Raw genomic sequence first — 19,577 nt, 5'->3', positions numbered from 1 at the left:
AGGTTCCATCGTACCAGTTTCTTTCCAGTGAATCTTGGTATGTCTGGGTGAAATGCCTCTTTTTCGGTTCCCAGTATGACTATCATCTGCAATGTGCTTGACCGTGTTTCATGGGGGTTTTGATTCGTTAGACTAGCGTTTGCCTACCTGTACATGAAGAGCACCATGGCTGCATTTCCTACTTTTTACCCTTATTTTCCTTTACGTCTATCCCATGTGATGATCACGAACGCTACGACTCACGATATTTGCGTTATGGGTTGAAATTGCCTGCCACGCGGGCGATTATCAGAGTTATCTGGCCACCCATCTTGCTTGAATTCTTCCGCCTTCCTCTTCGATGCAGTGTTTTGTGATGCTATAGCTCCTATGTCGGAAAAGAGTCCTGTCACCCGAGTCTGAGCCATTCTCAATTGCTGCATCATCACCCTTTTCTTCAGTTTCGTGTTCGGGGTGCTCTTATTTCTTCGCGTTGGCGCTCAATATTCCCCGAGGTTTGAATTACAATTCTGAGAACGGATACACGGCTGTCAATAGGTGTTATTGTTTTTAAGTCTTCAGTTCCCATTCCGGCAGGGTTGTTTCAATTTCCGGTTTCTCATCCATGCTTTTGTACCAGGATATAATAGACGTAAGGAAGTATTACTCCTATTGGAAAGCTTGCCTGCGAAAACTTTTTTTTGTTCAAGACTATGTACAACGAAGGCACGATATTTAGACAAAACTGTGGGCGTTTCCCACCCCACAAAGCAGGATTGCTCAGCATGGAGTCGATGCGATTACAGCTTAGGCGCGGTTGGCTCTACGGCCGAAGATACGCAGACGCTTGACACCACCGTCAGGGATCAGGGTCAACTTGACGTGTGTAAAGGTGCGGGTGTCCTCTCCACCAGCAGCGAGTTCAGCACCTTCATACACATGCTCGGAATCGGCCTTGCAGAACTTGTCGCCGCTGAGCAGAGGGATCCAGCCTGGATGATCATGCGCAGGCACCTCGCCGGCCGCCACGCTGCCCTCGAGCAGACCGTGCACCCGCACGGCGCGCGGGAAGTTACCACGGAAATCCTTGGTGTCGACGACGACCTTGGCGACCGAGCCGGGGAGACCCAGCTGGAAGATGGCCCAGTCGGTGTAGCCTGGGATGCGCGACCGCGCGGTCTCCCAGCCATCGCCCATGTCCTTGCCCCGGCCGGGAAGTATCAGGTTGGAGATGGGCGTGTAGTGCTGGTTGGATGCTGACAGGGCCAGGCCGCCCAGCAGCGCGGAGGAGAGTTCCTCGATGGGGGCTGCTGCGGAGTTGGCGGACGCGGGGGCCGGGGGAGGGATCGCGTGGCCGTAGAGACGGAGACGGGCGAATCCGCCGTCGGGGTACATCAGCAGTCGGACGTGGGTGTAGGGCTTGGGGTTGGAGGGTTCGTAGTCGTTGAGTTTCCAGGCGCGACGCTGCGACGGTCCGCAGGGCTGAGGGGGTAGAATGGTGGTCCAGCCGTTGAAGCTGGGGTCAGCGATCTGCTCGTCTGTGATGCCGCTGTCGGCGGGCGCATAGGTCCCCTGCAGCTCGGCCTTCTCGCCATAGTTGCCATGGAAGAAACCTGTGTCCACTTCGACGCCCTGGATGGCTCCGCTAGCGACACCCAGCTTAATCACGACCCAGTCGTAGGGTTCAGGATTGTGCCGGCGAGTCTCCCAGCCATCGTACCAGGCGCCGGTGTGGACAAAGACACCGGGACGGTTGATGGGAGGAGTCGGGTTGAGCAGATTCGAGGCTGCGGCGAAGAACTCGTCGGAGCAGGCGAGTATTTTGGTATTGAGACCCGACGAGGCCAGGTTCGTGGTGTGCGCGAAGACCTTGTCGATCTCCTCCGCGGGGATATAGGTGACCTTATCGGAGGACGTCATTGTGCTGGCTGGTGGTGGGATAGCTGGGTTGAGGTCCTCGGTGGTGTTGCTGGATTGAAGTAGAGGAATTGAGTGCGCAATTGAACTCTGCAATTCACTTGTTCTTGTAACTCCAGTCTAGTCTGATCATCCTCCTCTTATCGCAACTGGAGACGCCCTTTAAATAAGTGTGGCAGAGGATGAGGGGGAAAAAGAAGTTGCCCGATAACTAGCGATAAGCCCCGCAGGCCACCTATACACCTGTGTTTGCCTCAGGTAATCATTACTCGATCCCATCGAGTGATCTTCTTCTTCTTCTCGTTCTTCCTTCTTCTGTCTCGTCTAGTCTCATCTCCTCAGACACCCAAAACATCTCGCTTGAGTCCGCCCCGTCCTATTCCATCCGCTTAGCCACCTGAAGGCGCCATTTCCCGTTATCAAATCGCAATCACCTGCGCTTTTTGTCGCTATTCCCAACGTTCCCGCTCATCTCCAATCCAGTTATACTGGTTCGTGCCCCACTGCCCCGGAATTGTACCCTTCGGAGGTCTCCGATCATCGCAGCATTCCGCAGGAACTGGGTCGTCACTTCACGGATTGCATAACTGGTTTGGTGGTTAACAGGGAAGATACGAGACGCCATGAGTCACCATTTTGCTGTCATTTCGAAGAATCCCGGAGCATGGTGACAGCGCTCAAAAATCCAAGACTTTTGCTGTACCGTCGGGAAAAATGCCACAGATGATGCCCGAGTTTCACAGAGAGCGTTGAGGAGCTTGTGCTTCCGCCGGTGACACTTTCAAATAGCTTGAGTTGAGGCTCCCTCGCTCACAGAGGTGACTTGAGCGTGCAACTGCGCTGTGCATGTTACTGTTGCAGAAGTGGGAGCTGCTACAATGGCACATGTACGACGTCTACGCATGGGCTTGGGTAATTTGCTATAGAGCTACGGGCGACTATGTTCCTTTGCCACCGATCTTTCGAGCCTTCACAGCTGCCCGACTCTTCCGAGCGGTTGAAAACAAGTGGAAGAGATCATTGCCAATGAAGTGTCATATTATCTTTCAAAGCTGCACAGGTAGGGCGCCCAAACGAGCTATGCGCAATGCTCCAATTCTAGAATGAACGCCGGTAATGCACGGTCACACTCCCATAACTCCCTGTGATAATGCTTGATGCATGCCATTTTGACCAGCAGGGACCTCGGCTTCCATGTCACCTCTCCGTGACATCTCAACCTCCTGTCGTCTTGGTCGCCAGTTCCTCGAGTCGCTTGTATCGCCATTCATATTGTGCCAACTGCTTCTTCTCCGCCGGCGACAGACATTTTCCTTTGTCCGCCATCTCCTTCTCCACCTGTTTAAGCATCTCCCAGCGCTTGAGAATCCGGGCCTGATGCTCAGATATAGATGCCAGGTTGGTGTCTTTCGAAGCCATGCGCTCCTCAATGGTGGAGTGGTAGGACAATTTGGCGTGGAACAGTGCCATATCCGACTCGTCGTACGTGAGGCCTCGTGCTTCGGGCAGAGAGTTGGAATGACAGCCTTTGGACGGCATTATGGACACTTGTAATTGTCAAGCACGTTCAAATGCTCTCGGCGTGATCTGCAAGGTGTATACCGAGTGCTTGTAAGGCTTGTATTGTTTTGAGATCGACCAGTCTATTCGATGCAGGCTACTGTGCGAAGCGCACTAGTGAGGTAGGGACGAGAAAGATAGTGGGTTGAGAAGAAGCTTGTCTTGGGATGGGGAGGTGGCGATTTCTTAATCTCGCTGCTGCTCTGCGAGAGTGCCAACCAACCTTTTATCGTTGAAGGGATCTAATATCCCTTCTATGTTTGGACGGATACAGACGATCTTTATAGATCCGCGGTCGCTCAGGCATGTCTTTCAAGGTGATACCAAGGATGCCACAGAACGCACATTTGCCAATAATGCGGCGCAACAGAACAGCGGAGAAAAGATGGAAAGGTTCCATGTCTTGAAACTCCTTTCGTTGCTGCCAAAGGAAGTACCCACTTCGTTTGTCCCGTCATCTTGTGATTATCGTGGAAGCCCAATCCCACCGCTCCATCAGGAAGGCGTTTGTTCCTCATTTGATCGGACTGTGACACCTTCAGGATACCACCCGCGCAACCAGGGGCGGTCTGCAGAATTGTGCTGGTCAAATTGCAGTCTTCTGTCGTCTTCTCTGCGAGACGGAGTATTGAGTCGGTGAAGAAGCTCGCAGTCCTGACGAACGGACCACATCTGCAATGGCGACGGCAAATATAAACACTTCATAGCTACTTCGATGACTGTTGCTTGCATATGTGGTGAGCTACAAACACATACTAACATTGGTCCGCCGAATAAAGCCAGCCGACTCGGTTGTTAGCCATGCGATCCGATTGTTACACACAGACCGGGGCTATCTTCCAAGAACAACAATGGAAGTTCTCTTCTCGCCCCCTGACGGTCTAAGAGCTCTCAGAAAGGAGAAAAGAGGGCGATCTTAACTGTAGGTGGCCGTGCTATTAGACGTAGACGGAAACTCAATCGATCATGATCATGGCTTCCATGATCCCCGTCGCGAGGCAAACGCACAGGGAGATCGACCCAGAACATTCCTTTACTCCGCCACCAGGGACGCTTGATTCGCTCTCGAGCCCGTTTAGCTTCCCGTTGAGCGTTGCTTAACACCCCGTTCCGGACTTGGTCTGCAGGTAGCCGTTAGATGCGTTGTTGTGTCACATTCGATTCATGGTCGTATGGACAAGTGGTACTCTTTAGACACACTCTTCAATAGGGATCTTCAACGTGCCTTGGCAGTGACATTGTACAGTAGACACTCTTGTCGCTCTAATGAAACCAGACCAAGCACTGACTGAGTTTAATCAGGCACACTAGCAACTCCCAGCAAGTGGAAAAACGAGTCATGACGGTTTACTTACACCGCAAAATCTACCTCCTCAACTGTCAGACGCAATACATACCCTCCTGAAGTGCTACACCCGGCAACGGGCTCCCTGCGTATGCTGTGCAATCGAACCTCCAGGTTCAAGTTCCTGAAGAATATATGACATGGTCCACTGCGGTGGCGCTCTTGCCCTTGTAGGGTCGTTATTGGAATATGTCGGTAGATGCAGAGTTATCTTGGATGTGCGTCGATGTGCTAGCGGTCACGGATGATGTTTGCTTCCAGGTGAGTAGGTGGTGTTATTTATAGCACAAGGGGTATACCTATCCTCATCCAGGCGGTCAACTGTTGGGTTTGAGGTTGCCTTGAACATGGAAGTACGTGGTTTACTGGCACAGAGCTGGTTATATAGCCGATCATCATATCATGAGACTCATATAATTTAAATGCACGGATCGGGATAGATACAACCATAACATATGTATCGCATAAATGATGTTTAGTGTCGTACCTCCTCATCCCGAGTGGCCGCCGCCCTCTCCTTCTTCGCCTTCTGGATGTCCAAAGACATCTTGACGGGCCCCACGCCCGGCGTCTCGAAAACGGCGTCAATTTCTTCGAGAGACAGCCCAGATGTCTCTGGGAAGACGAAGTACGACAGAACGAGCTGGATACAGTTGTAGACGATATAGACCACCCAAATCTTGTAACCGAGCTTCTGAATTCCAACACCGATGCCATATGTTTGGACGGCGCCCGCACCGCCCTGGATCAGCCCGTAGAGACCCATTCCCTTGGCACGGAGTGGCAGAGACAGGACCTCAACGGGGTACAGGTTGTGCATGGTGGCTATCAGCATAGCGGAGAAGGTCTGGTAGAGGTAGATCCAAAGGATAGTCAACGCAGCGGCTGCCTTGTTTCCCGTGACATCAAACTGCCAGGAGGTGATTGTGGCGGCAAACTGGAAGAGGATCATGGTTGCGAGGCCCGTGAAGATCAACGTCCGTCTTCGGAATTTGTCTATGATGAGCGCCCCTACACCGGTAAACACGAAGTAGACGGCTGTGGTTCCAAGCTGGATACCAAGCTGCTTCATCGAATCCTTGATTCCGATTGTTTCCAGAGCGGGGACCATCTGCAGGAGCACAATGTCAGTTGAGAAGCAAGGCCTCGCGGCCACAGTCCAGAGGCCTTAGAGGTGACTTACGTAGTACGTAATGATACCTCCGCCATTCCACTGCTGGAAGATGGAGTAGAGGAAGAGGACAAGGAGTCGGAAGCGGGCCATCTTCGTGAAAAAGACCCGGTAGTCCCAGAACTGATTGAAGCCTGTCCGGTCATGCTCAAGTGATGCCTCAATCTGCGATACGACGATCTCGACAATGGGCTCATTGATATCGCCGCTGGTCGTATGATACCTTGCAACCATTTGCTTGGCAGCGTCTCTCCTCCCGCGCATGATGTAGTAACGGGGCGATTCGGGGGTGAGGAGGTAGATGGTAGCACAGACTATCGCGGGAAAGACGGCTTCCAGAAGCAGTGGGAGTCGCCAGCTCCAGTTCCCTTCTATCTTGGTCAGTCCAATCATGGCCCCGTTCATTCCCAGACTGCCTATCTGGAAACATGCACCAAAAATGCCGACGATTAAGCCACGGAGGTGGGTCGGGGCGACCTCGCCCACATATTGAGAGCTGGACAAGAGCGCAGATCCGAATCCCAGGAGGAACCGGGCCGCCATAAACATTGAGAGGTTCACAGCGCAGCCCTGGAGAACCGCGCCCACGATCACAATGAAGTTGCCGAGAAAGTTGATTCCCCGTCGACCGATTATGTCCGCCAACGACAAGAACGGGGCACCACAGACGATGCCAATATTCATCAACGCATTGAGCAAGCCGTATGTGCCTCCGCTAGTTCCAAATCCAAAATAGGCGTGCCATGCTGGCAAGGCATTGATGCCACTGATAACGGCCCAGTCAATACCATAACCAGCTTGGTTGCATCCCTGGACGAAGATGATCAAGAATAAGCGGAAGCCAGTCCAAGACCGAAGATCTAGTGCTTCCCGGGAGATCCTAAAAACGTCCTCCTCGGTCAGGTTGGCAAGCACGACTTCTTCAATATGTGCTCCATCCTTCTTCACTTCGAGTTCACTCTCATGTGTGGCCGTGACATCGATCGGGTTACGCATTATGAAGGGCTCAGGCACTCACTAGACCAAAGGCCTTGTGAGACAAACGAAACTCCCTTGAAATGGATGACTAAACAGCAAAGAGAAGAGAATAAGGCACTGACGAGGATACTCCTCCTTGACTGGCCTACTGGGGCCACACCACTATATGAGATTGTCGCCGATCATGTCGGTCGGACGCTGCTTGTGCGACAAACACATGTCGAATCGAACCGCCACCCTATTAGGCCCTTGCTCCTCTTTCGACACGGAGATGGTATGATCGAAAGAATAGTGGTTTGAATGGCACCAGTAGATAGTCCATGGATAAAGCTCGTGTATTTAGCCGCAGAGTGTCAATAACATGGCTCAGATAGGCTTGTCGCTGCTCCCTAGAATGCCAATCATGACCTGTTTGCGAGGTTGGCCATGATGGTTTTCTTATTGTGGCTGGTAATTTTCCGCCATTGAGGTGCCCTCCCTTACCTCGATGGAGAGCTAATGGACAACACCAGACGGATCCGGTCGCGTCTCTAGCAGTCTACATGGCTAGTGCTGTACAGCCTGTACTCCTCGAAGCTAAAAAGGCCATTTTAGCTCAGGTCAGCTAGAAACAAGGACTAGGGCTGTCATTCATGATCCGGGGGAATTCTAACCTGGGGTAGAAACCGTAGAATAGCGGTCTTGGAGGGTTAAAGCAGACCATGGCCGTCTTGTGTACAGAATATATCTTCTCGGACCAAGTATTTGAAATCAAGTCGCTGAACTCGTATAGAAGATAGCAAAGACCGTCGATAACAAGAGGGGGGGACTTGGTCGGATGGTGCAGGACTGGAGGCACATGACCGATTGCTGTTGCATCGTCTGTTAGGACTTGGGAACTTGGGCTTCTTTTTCTTTCAATCCTGCTTTGTTGACGTTGACAAGTTCCCCGCTCGGATTCAAACCTGTTCGGGTTAGGATAAAGTCTCCTTACTCGTTTCCTTCTCCACGGACAATTCTCCGCATTTCACTAAAACCTTTAGCGTCGATAGCTTCTTGTCCTAGAGTTCTAGCCATGGTTATCTGATCTTTCCACCAAACAGACACGGTTCGCGGCCCGACGCAACCGACATGGGTCTGTCACCGGGATAAATCCACGGCCACGATCAAGGTCAACACTCGTTGATTAAACAAGATGACTGGCCGTTTGGTTAGATTTACACGCCATGATGTCGGAACTCTGGTACCAGCAGCCTGCTGGCAACTGGGAGGAAGCGTTGCCAGTTGGCAATGGCCGTCTGGGCGCCATGGTCTATGGGCGAATTGATACGGAGATGCTACAGCTCAACGAGGACTCGGTTTGGTATGGAGGGCCCCAGAATCGTGTTCCTCGTGATACATTCGGGTATCTCCCACGTCTCCGGTCTCTGATCCGAGAAGGAAACCACACAGAGGCGGAGAAGCTGGTTCGTCTGGCCTTCTTCTCTCATCCCATTAGTCAACGGCATTACGAACCCTTGGGGACTCTGTTTCTGGACTTTGATCATGCCCCCGAATATACGCAAAACTATCGACGGTCGTTGGATATTGAGCGTGCTACCTGTCGTGTGGAATATGAGCACAAAGGCGTAAAGGTTCGACGGGAAGTCATCGCCAGCAACCCCGACGGTGTCATTGCCATTCGAGTCCAGGCATCTCAGAAAACGGAGTTTGCGTTGCGGCTTACTCGAATGAGTGAGCTGGAATACGAAACAAATGAATATCTTGACGATGTCACAGCAGAAGACCGGACAATTACCATGCATATCACCCCTGGTGGACACAAGAGCAACAGAGCTTGTTGCATGGTCAAAGTTCGCACAGCAAATGATCAAGATTCAGTCACTCAAATTGGAAACAAACTGCTGGTCAATGCGCAAGATGCGCTGATGCTAATCTCAGCGCAAACCACTTACCGTTGCGACGACATAGACAAGGAGGCTTCTTCTGATTTGGAAACAGCTTTGCTGCGCTCTACTGACGAGATCTGGGAGCGACATGTGAACGACTACCGGTCACTCTATGGTCGCATGGAATTGCACCTGAGTCCCGAGAACTGTGACATGCCAACTGACAAGAGAATCAAGAACTCGCGTGACCCTGGTCTGATAGCACTCTACCATAATTACTGTCGCTACCTGTTGATATCGTGCAGTCGGAATGGGGACAAAGCTTTACCAGCGACGCTACAGGGCATATGGAATCCGTCTTTTCATCCAGCCTGGGGATGTAAATACACGATAAATATTAATTTGCAAATGAACTACTGGCCGGCAAATGTCTGCAATCTTTCCGATTGCGAGATGCCGCTATTCTCTCTACTAGAGCGAGTTGCGAAATCAGGAGAAGAGACAGCACAGAAGATGTACGGCTGCCGTGGCTGGGTCGCTCATCACTGCACCGATATTTGGGCTGATACTTCTCCTGTAGACACGTGGATGCCAGCAACTCTTTGGCCTCTAGGAGGTGCTTGGCTCTGTGTCCATATCTGGGATCATTTCCGTTTCACCCGCGACAAGGAATTCCTCCAGAGAATGTTTCCAATTCTGCAAGGATGTGTGCAATTTATTCTTGATTTCTTGGTTGAAGATGCGTCTGGAGAGTATTTGGTCACGAATCCATCACTGTCGCCCGAAAACACGTTCTATGATAAAAACGGAGAGCGCGGTGTCCTGTGCGAAGGCTCCACCATTGATATTCAAATTGTGAATGCCGTGCTGAGCGCTTACCTGAAAAGTGTCGAAGAGTTAGAGATAGAGGCTAAGCTTGCGCCTGCAGCATTAGACGCCCTGCATCGACTTCCACCCCTGCGCATCGGGTCTTTCGGGCAACTACAAGAATGGGCTTCGGACTATGCGGAAGTAGAGCCCGGGCATCGGCATGTTTCCCATCTGTGGGCCTTGCATCCTGGAGATACCATCAGCCCGGAAAAAACACCCAAAATAGCCGACGCCTGCTCGCTCGTACTGCACAGACGTGAGGCCCATGGAGGCGGTCATACGGGCTGGAGTCGCGCATGGTTAATCAATCTGCATGCACGATTGCTGGAAGCTGAGGAGTGTGCGAAGCACGTTGATCTCTTACTGGCGCAATCAACCCTGCCCAACTTATTGGACACTCACCCACCGTTCCAGATCGACGGTAACTTTGGCGCCGGCGCAGGTATCCTGGAGATGCTCCTTCAATCCCATGAGGAGGGAATCATTAGGCTCCTTCCCGCTTGCCCGAGAGCCTGGAGTTCTGGATCTCTTCGGAACATCTGCGCTCGTGGAGGTTTCAAGTTAGATTTCAGCTGGGAAAACGGTCAGATAAAGGATGCTGTGACTGTCCACTCGCAATTCGGCCGTAAAACAGTCCTTTGCTTTCCTAACAATGGACCTCGGATCGAAATCCAGGGCAGGGGACCTCATAGGATTCAGCGTTGACTTCCTCACTGTGCGTGTGGCTATATGATAGTCAAGAAGCTCGTCTCTTTAATCGTAGTAACAATATACAATCAGAGACCTAGGCACTGACAGCTGGCACATCCTACCCGCCTGCCTTCACAGGCACTCCCAGGGGCCAGGATGGCTTCCCAGGTGGGATGGAGCGCCAACCACCATTTTCTGTCCCCTCCCCAATCCTCCTATCACCATAAGACAGCGTAGCGTTATTTAGATCCGGTCGGGGAATCAGGTACATCGTCCTCACTTCGACTGACTTGTAAGGTTTCAACGCCTGATCTGATGTATGATACATCATTTATTCCCCCTCTTTGGAGACCCCACTTGGTCGATGCCAGATGGATTTATCCAGCAATAGAGACAGAATGGTGGAGTAGATCGGCCAATTAACGAGCTAAATGTTCCAATTTAGCCGGGTATCTTTATGACAGCAAGCAGGCCTGATCAATTCAACCTGCCAATTGTCATGAGAACCGTGGACGGAATCTGGTATTCAATCACCCCGCTGAATTAAGGCTTTCATCTACGGGTTCTTCTGACCTGGGTGTATACTGGCTTAGAACTATCCAGAAACAGATCACCAAGAGATCTGGAGCGACGAGACATGGACCTGCAATCCGTTCAAGATCTCAAAGGGGTCTTGAGGAGCGACTTTTTCCATGGTTACGCCACCGCGGCGGCCCAGGTGGAAGGAGCTTGGAATAAAGACGGTAAAGGCCAATCAATCTGGGATACTTTTGCACACACTCCTGGTAAGGTGAAGGACGGAAGCAGTGCCGACGACGCGGTGCGCTCGTACGACCTGTACAAGGAAGATGTGGCGCTTATGAAGTCGTATGGGGTCAATGCATACCGTTTCTCCCTCTCTTGGTCTCGAATCATTCCTCTTGGAGGGTGCAACGACCCCGTCAACGAAAAAGGGATTGAATACTATTCAAACCTCGTTGACGAGCTGCTCCGTAATGGCATCACACCGTTTGTCACCCTCTTCCACTGGGACACACCACAAGCCCTGGAGGATCGCTATGGCGGCATGCTGAACCAGGAAAAGTTCGTGCCGGATTTTGTCAATTACGCTCGTGTTTGCTTCGAGAGACTCGGCGATCGCGTCAAGCATTGGATCACAATCAATGAGCCAGGTGTCTATACGCTTGCTGGATATGCGGCGGGCGTCCACGCCCCGGGTCGCTCCTCTTTCCGGGACCGCAACGAGGAAGGTGACTCGTCCACCGAGCCATTCATCGTTGCGCACACGGAGCTGGTTGCCCACGGGCATGTGTCCCGTCTCTACAAGCAGGAGTTCCAGCCCCATCAGCAGGGGACCATCGGCATCACGCTTCACGGGAACTGGTCCGAGCCATGGGACGAAGCCGACCCGTTGGACCAAGAAGCCGCTGAGCGCGCGCGCGAGTTCGAGATTGCCTGGTTCGCGGACCCGCTCTACAAGACGGGTGACTATCCGGCCTCGATGAGGGCCCAGCTGGGTGACCGGCTGCCCAAGTTCACGCCGGAGGAGTCGAAGCTGGTGCTTGGGAGTTCCGAGTTCTACGGCATGAACTCGTACACGTCCTTCTTCGTCAAGCACAAGACCACGCCTGCGGACATTAACGACCACAAGGGGAATGTGGAGATCCATGATTTCAACAAACAGGGTGTTCTTCGAGGCGGAGAGAGCGACACGGAGTGGCTGCGGGCTGCCCCCTGGGGCTTCCGAAAGCTTCTGAATTGGATCTGGTCTCGGTATCAGATGCCCATCTACGTGACGGAAAATGGCACGACAGCCAAGGGCGAGACAACGCCGACACCTGGTGTTCTCAACGATCAGTTCCGCATCAAGTTCTTCGAGGGATATGTTGGGTGGGCACTAGCTCGTGCAGTCAAGGAGGACGGGGTTGATATCCGCTCTTACTTTGCCTGGACATTTACTGATAATTGGGGTGAGCTTTCTGTCTCGTGTGAAATTGTCATGCTAATAGTGGTACAGAATGGGCTGCGGGCTATACCGATCGGTTCGGGTGTACCTTTATCGACTTTAATTCACCGGAGAAGACTCGGTACCCTAAGCAATCTGCTTATTACCTTGATAAGCTGTTTAAGCATTTGATCAAGGATTCTTAAGTGTTTCCACATCCATGGAGAAATAGACCCTTGCACACTGAGTAAGAGTTGGATGGTGTATGACAGATGTTGGAGACAAAACTCAGGATACATACAGTCTTAGAATGGATGCATTTACATCTCACAAAGCAAGCAACTATTGTACAGGACCAACATTCCATGACCATGACCATGCCCTTCAAAACGCACAACACTGATGTTTGTCCATTGCGTATCCGTACCAAGCCAGCCAGCCATCCCACTATACCAGACAACGCGGGCAGATCAAGTTGACCGCAATTGGCAAAATGCCTGCAAACATGTCAGTCTCCTTCCACCATCCAGACAAAAAGAAACCCACAATCTCACAAGACATCGACATCCAGAACGACAAAACCAAGCCCCAGCCTGCCTGCCCTCAATTCAAGTAACGCGGGATACGGCCCAAGTTCTGCCGGTTCTCATCCGAGCGACGCAGCAAAGGCACTTCGAAACGCACATGAAGCTGACCACCCTGACCCGCACTGGCACTGCCACCGGCGTTTGCATTCACGTTCCCCACCGAAGACCGCAAAATCGAGCTAGGAAAGTACGCAGTCGAGGGCTGTCGCTGACCAGCGGGACGTTTCGTAAGCGGCGCAAACTCGCGTAGGAACATCTCCCATGGATCCTCGGGGACCTTGTCACCGTCGCGGACCTTGCCTTGGAGGACGCAGAGGCGGTACATGTTTCTTTCGAGGTTGATCCAGTCCACGCCGTAGGGTTTGTGGGTGATGCCGGTGGAGATGTCGGTGTTGGACCAGAAGATGTGTGAGAGGGTGGCTAGGATCTTCTGGCGTTCTTGCTCTGCGTTGGCCATTTTGGATTATTGTTTTATGGGGTTTAATTGAAAAGAGATGAGGTCCGGAGGGTTGCAAGGGCAGGCTGAGGTGAGGAGATGGAGCTGGTAGAGAAGTGTTACAGAATTTCTGCAGGCATGGTGTTGATTCTTGAGGTTTGTATGCAGTGGTTGTTAGGAGGAGGCAGGAGGAGGCAGGAGGGAGGCGTTGTAGGGTGATATGGACGCGAGGTTGGACGCGAGGTGCATGCAGAGTATCAACAAACATGAGGTAGTGAATGTTGTAGGGTTTGGATAGCGCATGACGTTGTTTGTAGTTGTGTGCGATGAGAGTGAATGATCGTGATGGATGGGGCTCATATTCGCTTGTTTTGGAGTATACTAGACATAGCGTGGCCTGTCATAGATGACATAACATGGGAGAGAGGTAGAATTCCCAGAATGCAGGTACAAGTATTAGTCACTCAATTGTCAGAACTCTTTGCAAGTTCAAGAATAATGATGAAGCTATAACGCTGTCAGGTACGTATACATAGATGACCAACTATCTCCGAGTACGACCCCAATCAGCATATGACAGGGGTCTCGGAGAACAGCCGACCAAGTGAGGGGACAACTACTCCGAATCTTATAAATCTTGGAATTTCCATCTATTTCCATCCTCAGACTGCTGATACCAGGCGTTGAAGGTCTCGTGGTATACTCATACAGTTACCTACGTGCCGTTCCTCACAATGCAGCTTCAGATACAAGAACCGCCCAGATTGGAGCTGAAGGGTTCTCCAAGAGAAGTAACTTTCCCCCACACTTGTATTCGTTACATCATCTTGTTTTGCTTCTGCAAAGTATGGACTGATGGTCACCGATAGATCGGACTTGAACATGGCCGAATCCTATCACAGCAGATCCAGGATCAAATAAAAGTCTACGAGGCCATGTTTTTGGAGGCCTCCAAGATGTCCTGGGACGCTGTCACAAATCTCGCCGAGGAGTTCCGTGAATCACTAGAGAAGAAACTGCCCGACATCTACGCAGAGATGCAGGGTATAGCAGAGGGAGCGGGGTTGGATCTTCTCGACATTGTGGCGCTGAACTGTCGCAGTGAAATTGCCATGGGCAGTTTTGCCGATGGCTGCACAAGTCTATCCTGGAAGAAACATGACAATGGACGAGTCCTGGCTCAGAACTGGGACTGGGCTCCCGCTGCGGGGAAGAATATCGCCATCATGTCAGTCGAACAGCCCGGCAAACCAAAAGTCTTCATGGTTACCGAGGTTGGTCTGCCCTCGCAGTTTGCATTTGACAATATAGACTAACACTGATATTAAAACAGGCCGGTATTGTTGGAAAGATCGGATTCAACAGTGCAGGTGTAGGCGTTTGCCTCAACGCCATTCGGGCGAAACCGTGCATCAGTTCAAAAATCCCTATCCATGTGGCGCTCCGCCTGTGTCTTGAAAGTCAATCGGCCCAGATGGCGGCTGAAAGGATCTCTGAGCTGGGAGGTATAGCTTGCAGTGTACACATCCTAGTTGCAGACAGCACAACCGCATTGGGACTTGAACTTTCGCCATTGGGAGATGTGTACCTCAAGGAAGATGTGCTGGGAACTATCACCCACTCGAACCACTTCATCGAAAATCGGAACGTGATTGAGCCCCCATGGCTCTCCGGCTCTCCAATTCGGCTGGATCGAGTCCGCCAGCTCCTTCGTGAGCTGATCAGTGGCGGTATCTCCGGGTCTCAGATCACACCAGGTCTCCTACGAGACAAGATCTTCTCGGATACCTTCAATGCGCCACAGGCTATCTGCTGCTCGGAGGATCCTAGTCGCGGTCCTGCGGTACGGTCTAGGACCATTTTCAATATTATTATGAATCTGGAGAAAGACAATGTCAGCGCGGAACTTGTCGTTGGTCGACCAGGTTCTGGGGAGGAGACTGCCGTGATACAGATGCCTTGGGCATAACAGTGTCGGATTGTGGTTTCAAGGACATTGATGTCTTCTCATTTTCTCTAGCTACGTTCTGTTCTCATTTGGATTTACTCAATAATGCGCTCAATCTCGCGTTGTCTGTTCCACAATGGGTCTGAATGTTGTAAGACGTATATAAGTAGACAATGCATTGTGCAAGACAACAATGGCTTTTCAACTGTTCCGTTGTGCACAAATTTTGAGACACTCGGGCTCGAATTGTATCAATAAACACATCGCATGAGACAGATGCTATCTGTCCAGATGAAGACGAATGTTTGTCCTCGTCGGTCTATATAATGGCCTTGACTTGCACTTGCAATGGCCTCATTACCATCATCATCCTGATTCTCAGCAGTGATATCCATTCTTCTTCGAATATCTTTTATTGATAAAATTCGACCCCGTTCTTATCTCAGAATATCAAGATGTCTACCTACCAAGACCCATCCAACGAACGCGACGCCCTCCTGGCCGCCCTCCAGGAACAGACGAACCTATTGTACGCGTACCCTGAAGAGGCCGATATCATCAGCAAAGTCATGGATGACATCGAAGAGCAACTTGTAGCCTTGGGACAGGAGGAATCCCAGGACCTCCAGGCTGGTCTATCCCCAACACTCGAGACGTTTACTAGCCCGCAGCTGCAGACTGACGGATTCTCATGCCCCCCGAGCCCTGGTGGAGAGGCTGACGACAGTGACAATGACACTGACACTGACATGGATGACAGCGACAGTGATGAGGAAGAGCTAAACGACCATCTTCGTGAGAGATTCTGTAGCCATGAGTGCGACCATGAGTCGTGCCGACTTGCCAACGAACATTGGTATGGTTGCAAGTCCCAACTCCATAATGATTGTGATTGTGATTGCGAGGATGCTTGAGACCAATGCTAATCTTGTCTATTAAACGTCTCCTAGGACATCTTTTCCTGTTTTCTACTTGTGACGTTGAGTCTGTGTGTTCTGCTAACTATGCAGCAGATCGAAGACGATGAGGTTGTTGATCTTGGCTTCTGCTTTGATTCTAGGGTTCAGTTCTGGGTCGCCTGTGATTTTGTTTGGAGACATAATATCGAGTGCTTTGAATCCGATAAAAGATCATTGATCTTGAATTACTTGTCCTGTAGAATCGACTGGCGTGCGTAGTGGGCGTGTACGGACTTCCATGGTCCTTCGATTTTCCTCCGTAGTTGGTCTTCTCCGCATGTATTGGCAATCAGCCCCCTTGAATTTCGTCATTGACTTGGCCTGCCTATTATAATAAGCAACAAGCATCTAACCTCCAGACTGCCGGTTGAATCTCTTATCTTTCTTCAATAACAAATATCTCCATACCTCGAAGACCATCTTGAAGACGATAACCGACCTCCGCAGTAATATTCATACTCATGGCCTCTGCCACAGGAGTCCCTCAGGAACACCCTCAGACCATTGAGGCCAGAGAAGATGAGCCATTATTGGGTGGACCAGGTGCAGTAACGCAAACAGATAGCGACCCTATTTACCGCAATTTAATCAAAGGTATGCGCTGCTGAATGTGAGGTTGTCTGGCTTGATACTAACTCATCGGCTGTAGGAACTGCCGCTGTCGCTCAGTGCGGCATATTGCTTGTAAGGTGACCCTTGCAGCAGATTGGTTATTCAAGCTAGCATGTCTGCTTTCTCGTGTCACTGTGATTGACGCGGTTTCCTAGCTTGCGGCCCTCGTCTGGGCTGGCATCTTCTCCCATCCTTTGATCTTCTTTTCTGCTCATCCGGTACGTCGAGTCGTCGACCCCATATCATGGAGTATAGATGGTACTATGAAAGATGCCTAATATCTGTAGCTGCTCAACTCCTCCGCTATACTTCTCCAAGTACAAGCCGCTCTCATCCTACAGCCAACGGCAACGCCGCAGCAGAAGCTCCTGGGCACTCGAATCCACTATTCGCTGCAGGCAATCAGCCTGGCTGCTTTCGTCACCGCATTCACCATCATCGAGATTAATAAGGGCGATCATCCGCGGCTGACATCGCCGCATGCTGTCTTTGGACTTATCACCTACATCTGCATCGTCCTTCAAGCACTGCTGGGAGTTGTTCAGTATTTCTTCCCTGTCGCGATCCTTGGAAGTGCCGAAGCGGGCAAGAAACTATACAAGTACCACCGCCATTTTGGCTACTCGGTGCTTGTCTTGGAACTAGCAACGGTGGCAGCGGCAACCAAGACGACATATAATGTGGCTGTCCTGCACATTCCGCTTTGGGGTGTTCTTGTCGCAGCGGTATTGATTATCGCTGGAGTCGGTGCCAGAATCAAGAAGCACAAACTGGGCTTCTAGAGCATTTTTTTCCAGAAATCTGCTAGGAAGTCCGAACGAATCACAGGGACGCAACTGGTCGATACTTGCACGTTGCCGGCCTGGATATCAATGGGAGGGACGAGGGATTGTGAACGATATATTTCTAGCAGCGGACATATACAATATGAAATACAGAGAAAATGCACGACGGAACGTATCATATATATATATACTGGGAATGTATGGTACCAAGAACATAAAAGTGCTAGAATGCAGATTACCGAATTAGGAAAGGCGGCGCCAGCTCAGCTCTTATCTTTTTCCTCCATCGGCCCATATCTCCCGCGCATTTATAACAACACCTCCCTCGGCCTGCCATGGCGTCGATCAAACCACCGTACATCTGCCTCAATTGCAGATTGACGAGCAGGCTCACACAACGCAACTTCACTGCGTCTGTCCGTAACTCGGAATTGCTGCGGCCCCCAACGGCTCCGAAACCCACCCCCGACATCAAACATATCCGCCAGAACGCAGAGCTCTACTCGAAAAACAGCGTTGATCGCAATTACCCGGCGCATGCTGATTATCCCTACAAAATCCAGGAACTGTCAGAAGAAGCAAGGCGTCTTGATCAAGATCTCAAAACGCCGCGGTCCCGCATTAAGCAATTGGAGAAGACCATAGCGAATCATGCGGCATCCGCTCGACAAGATGGCGCATCCAGTGCCATTGAGGAAGAATTGGCATCTCTTCGGTCGGAGGCACAACGATTGAAGGATGAATCGCATGCGATGAATACCCGGAGAACAACCTGCACAGAAGAAATCCAACGGCTCGCCCTATCCCTGCCGAACCTTTCTTCCCCCGAAACCCCCGTCGGAGACGATCCAAAGCTTGTCACATACATCAATTTCGACCCCCAGTCCCCCCCAGAATGGGTTAGCCGTCCAGACCCGTCGCGGTCTCATGTCGCTATCGGCACCGCGCTCGATCTTATCGATTTTACAAGCTCTGCGACCACCACAGGCTGGGGCTGGTACTTTTTGATAAACGAAGGAGCGCTGCTGGAACAAGCGCTGGTTCAGTACGCCCTCAGCGTAGCCCGCAACCGCGGCTGGAAAGTCGTGTCCCCGCCATCGATCGTCTACTCCTACATCGCCGAAGCTTGCGGCTTCCAACCCCGCGACCAGCACAATGAGCAGCAGATCTGGGCCATCGAGCAGAGCGACAAGGACAAGAGTAAGCCGCAGCGCTCCCTGACCGGCACAGCCGAGATCCCTCTGGCAGCCATGTACGCCGGCCGCGACCTCGACGCCTCCTCCCTCCCCCTCAAACTCGTCGGCGCCAGCCGCTGCTACCGCGCCGAGGCAGGCTCCCGCGGCGTCGACACCAAGGGCTTGTACCGCGTGCACGAATTTACTAAGGTAGAACTCTTCGGCTGGGCCGATACCCTCCCCGCAACCAGCTCCTCCGACGACCTCTTCGCCGAGCTCCTGGACATCCAGACCGAGATCCTCACCTCCCTGAACCTGCCCTGCCGCGTCCTGGAAATGCCCACCACAGACCTCGGCGCCAGCGCCAGTCGCAAACGCGACGTCGAGGCTCTCTTCCCGTCGCGGCAGCGCGCCCCCGCGGGCGGCAGCGGCAGCGGCAGCTCCTCGCCTGATTTCGAGTCCGGCTGGGGAGAAGTTACCTCCGCCTCGATCTGCACGGATTACCAGAGTCGACGGCTGGGTACACGTGTGCGCGGAGGCTCAGCGAAGGAATCTCGCTTCCCGCACACTGTCAATGGGACAGCAATGGCCGTTCCGCGTGTGCTGGCCGCTATCCTGGAGAATGGATGGGATGAGAAACGGAAGGTGGTTGTGATCCCGGAAGTGCTGCGGAAATGGATGGGGGGTTTAGAGGTTATTGGAGAGAAGTCTTAGCTCCCTTCGGGCGTTTCTGTATGATTATTCTCTCGTCT

At 51.8% G+C, this 19,577-nt stretch overlaps 9 protein-coding genes across 9 annotated transcripts; 5 read left to right on the top strand and 4 right to left on the bottom strand.

Annotated features, from left to right (window-relative positions):
* Window positions 1-786: 786 nt before the first annotated feature.
* Window positions 787-1,899, bottom strand: ALT_1549 (allantoicase; the record flags this gene model as incomplete). The annotated part of the gene is made up of 1 exon (XM_033558522.2): window positions 787-1,899. The coding sequence occupies one exon, from the start codon at window positions 1,897-1,899 to the stop codon at window positions 787-789; it is 1,113 nt and encodes a 370-aa protein (XP_033414413.2).
* A 1,212-nt stretch (window positions 1,900-3,111) lies between these two features.
* ALT_1548 (uncharacterized protein) lies at window positions 3,112-3,435 on the bottom strand (the record flags this gene model as incomplete). Its single annotated transcript, XM_033558521.1, has 1 exon — window positions 3,112-3,435. The coding sequence occupies one exon, from the start codon at window positions 3,433-3,435 to the stop codon at window positions 3,112-3,114; it is 324 nt and encodes a 107-aa protein (XP_033414412.1).
* Window positions 3,436-5,276: 1,841 nt separating this feature from the next.
* ALT_1547 (putative MFS sugar transporter protein) lies at window positions 5,277-6,968 on the bottom strand (the record flags this gene model as incomplete). Its single annotated transcript, XM_033558520.2, has 2 exons — window positions 5,277-5,912; window positions 5,985-6,968. 2 exons carry the CDS (start codon window positions 6,966-6,968, stop codon window positions 5,277-5,279), a joined length of 1,620 nt encoding a protein of 539 aa, XP_033414411.2.
* Window positions 6,969-8,155: 1,187 nt separating this feature from the next.
* ALT_1546 (glycoside hydrolase family 95 protein) lies at window positions 8,156-10,393 on the top strand (the record flags this gene model as incomplete). The annotated part of the gene is made up of 1 exon (XM_033558519.2): window positions 8,156-10,393. One exon carries the CDS (start codon window positions 8,156-8,158, stop codon window positions 10,391-10,393), a length of 2,238 nt encoding a protein of 745 aa, XP_033414410.2.
* Window positions 10,394-11,015: 622 nt separating this feature from the next.
* Window positions 11,016-12,529, top strand: ALT_1545 (glycoside hydrolase family 1 protein; the record flags this gene model as incomplete). Its single annotated transcript, XM_033558518.2, has 2 exons — window positions 11,016-12,348; window positions 12,396-12,529. 2 exons carry the CDS (start codon window positions 11,016-11,018, stop codon window positions 12,527-12,529), a joined length of 1,467 nt encoding a protein of 488 aa, XP_033414409.1.
* Window positions 12,530-12,926: 397 nt separating this feature from the next.
* Window positions 12,927-13,367, bottom strand: ALT_1544 (uncharacterized protein; the record flags this gene model as incomplete). Its single annotated transcript, XM_033558517.1, has 1 exon — window positions 12,927-13,367. The coding sequence occupies one exon, from the start codon at window positions 13,365-13,367 to the stop codon at window positions 12,927-12,929; it is 441 nt and encodes a 146-aa protein (XP_033414408.1).
* Window positions 13,368-14,080: 713 nt separating this feature from the next.
* ALT_1543 (putative acyl-CoA:6-aminopenicillanic-acid-acyltransferase) lies at window positions 14,081-15,315 on the top strand (the record flags this gene model as incomplete). Its single annotated transcript, XM_033558516.2, has 3 exons — window positions 14,081-14,137; window positions 14,216-14,620; window positions 14,680-15,315. The coding sequence occupies 3 exons, from the start codon at window positions 14,081-14,083 to the stop codon at window positions 15,313-15,315; spliced, it is 1,098 nt and encodes a 365-aa protein (XP_033414407.2).
* A 434-nt stretch (window positions 15,316-15,749) lies between these two features.
* ALT_1542 (cytochrome b561 domain-containing protein) lies at window positions 15,750-17,647 on the top strand (the record flags this gene model as incomplete). Its single annotated transcript, XM_033558514.2, has 5 exons — window positions 15,750-16,089; window positions 16,701-16,847; window positions 16,903-16,937; window positions 17,021-17,083; window positions 17,153-17,647. 5 exons carry the CDS (start codon window positions 15,750-15,752, stop codon window positions 17,645-17,647), a joined length of 1,080 nt encoding a protein of 359 aa, XP_033414405.2.
* A 338-nt stretch (window positions 17,648-17,985) lies between these two features.
* Window positions 17,986-19,539, top strand: ALT_1541 (putative serine--tRNA ligase DIA4; the record flags this gene model as incomplete). Its single annotated transcript, XM_033558513.2, has 1 exon — window positions 17,986-19,539. The coding sequence occupies one exon, from the start codon at window positions 17,986-17,988 to the stop codon at window positions 19,537-19,539; it is 1,554 nt and encodes a 517-aa protein (XP_033414404.2).
* Between the last annotated feature and the right edge of the window lie 38 nt (window positions 19,540-19,577).

This window comes from Aspergillus lentulus (genome assembly GCF_001445615.1).
Source record: "Aspergillus lentulus DNA, contig: Alt04, strain: IFM 54703, whole genome shotgun sequence".
NCBI lineage: Eukaryota > Fungi > Ascomycota > Eurotiomycetes > Eurotiales > Aspergillaceae > Aspergillus > Aspergillus lentulus.
This window is presented reverse-complemented; position numbering and strand designations above follow the sequence as displayed.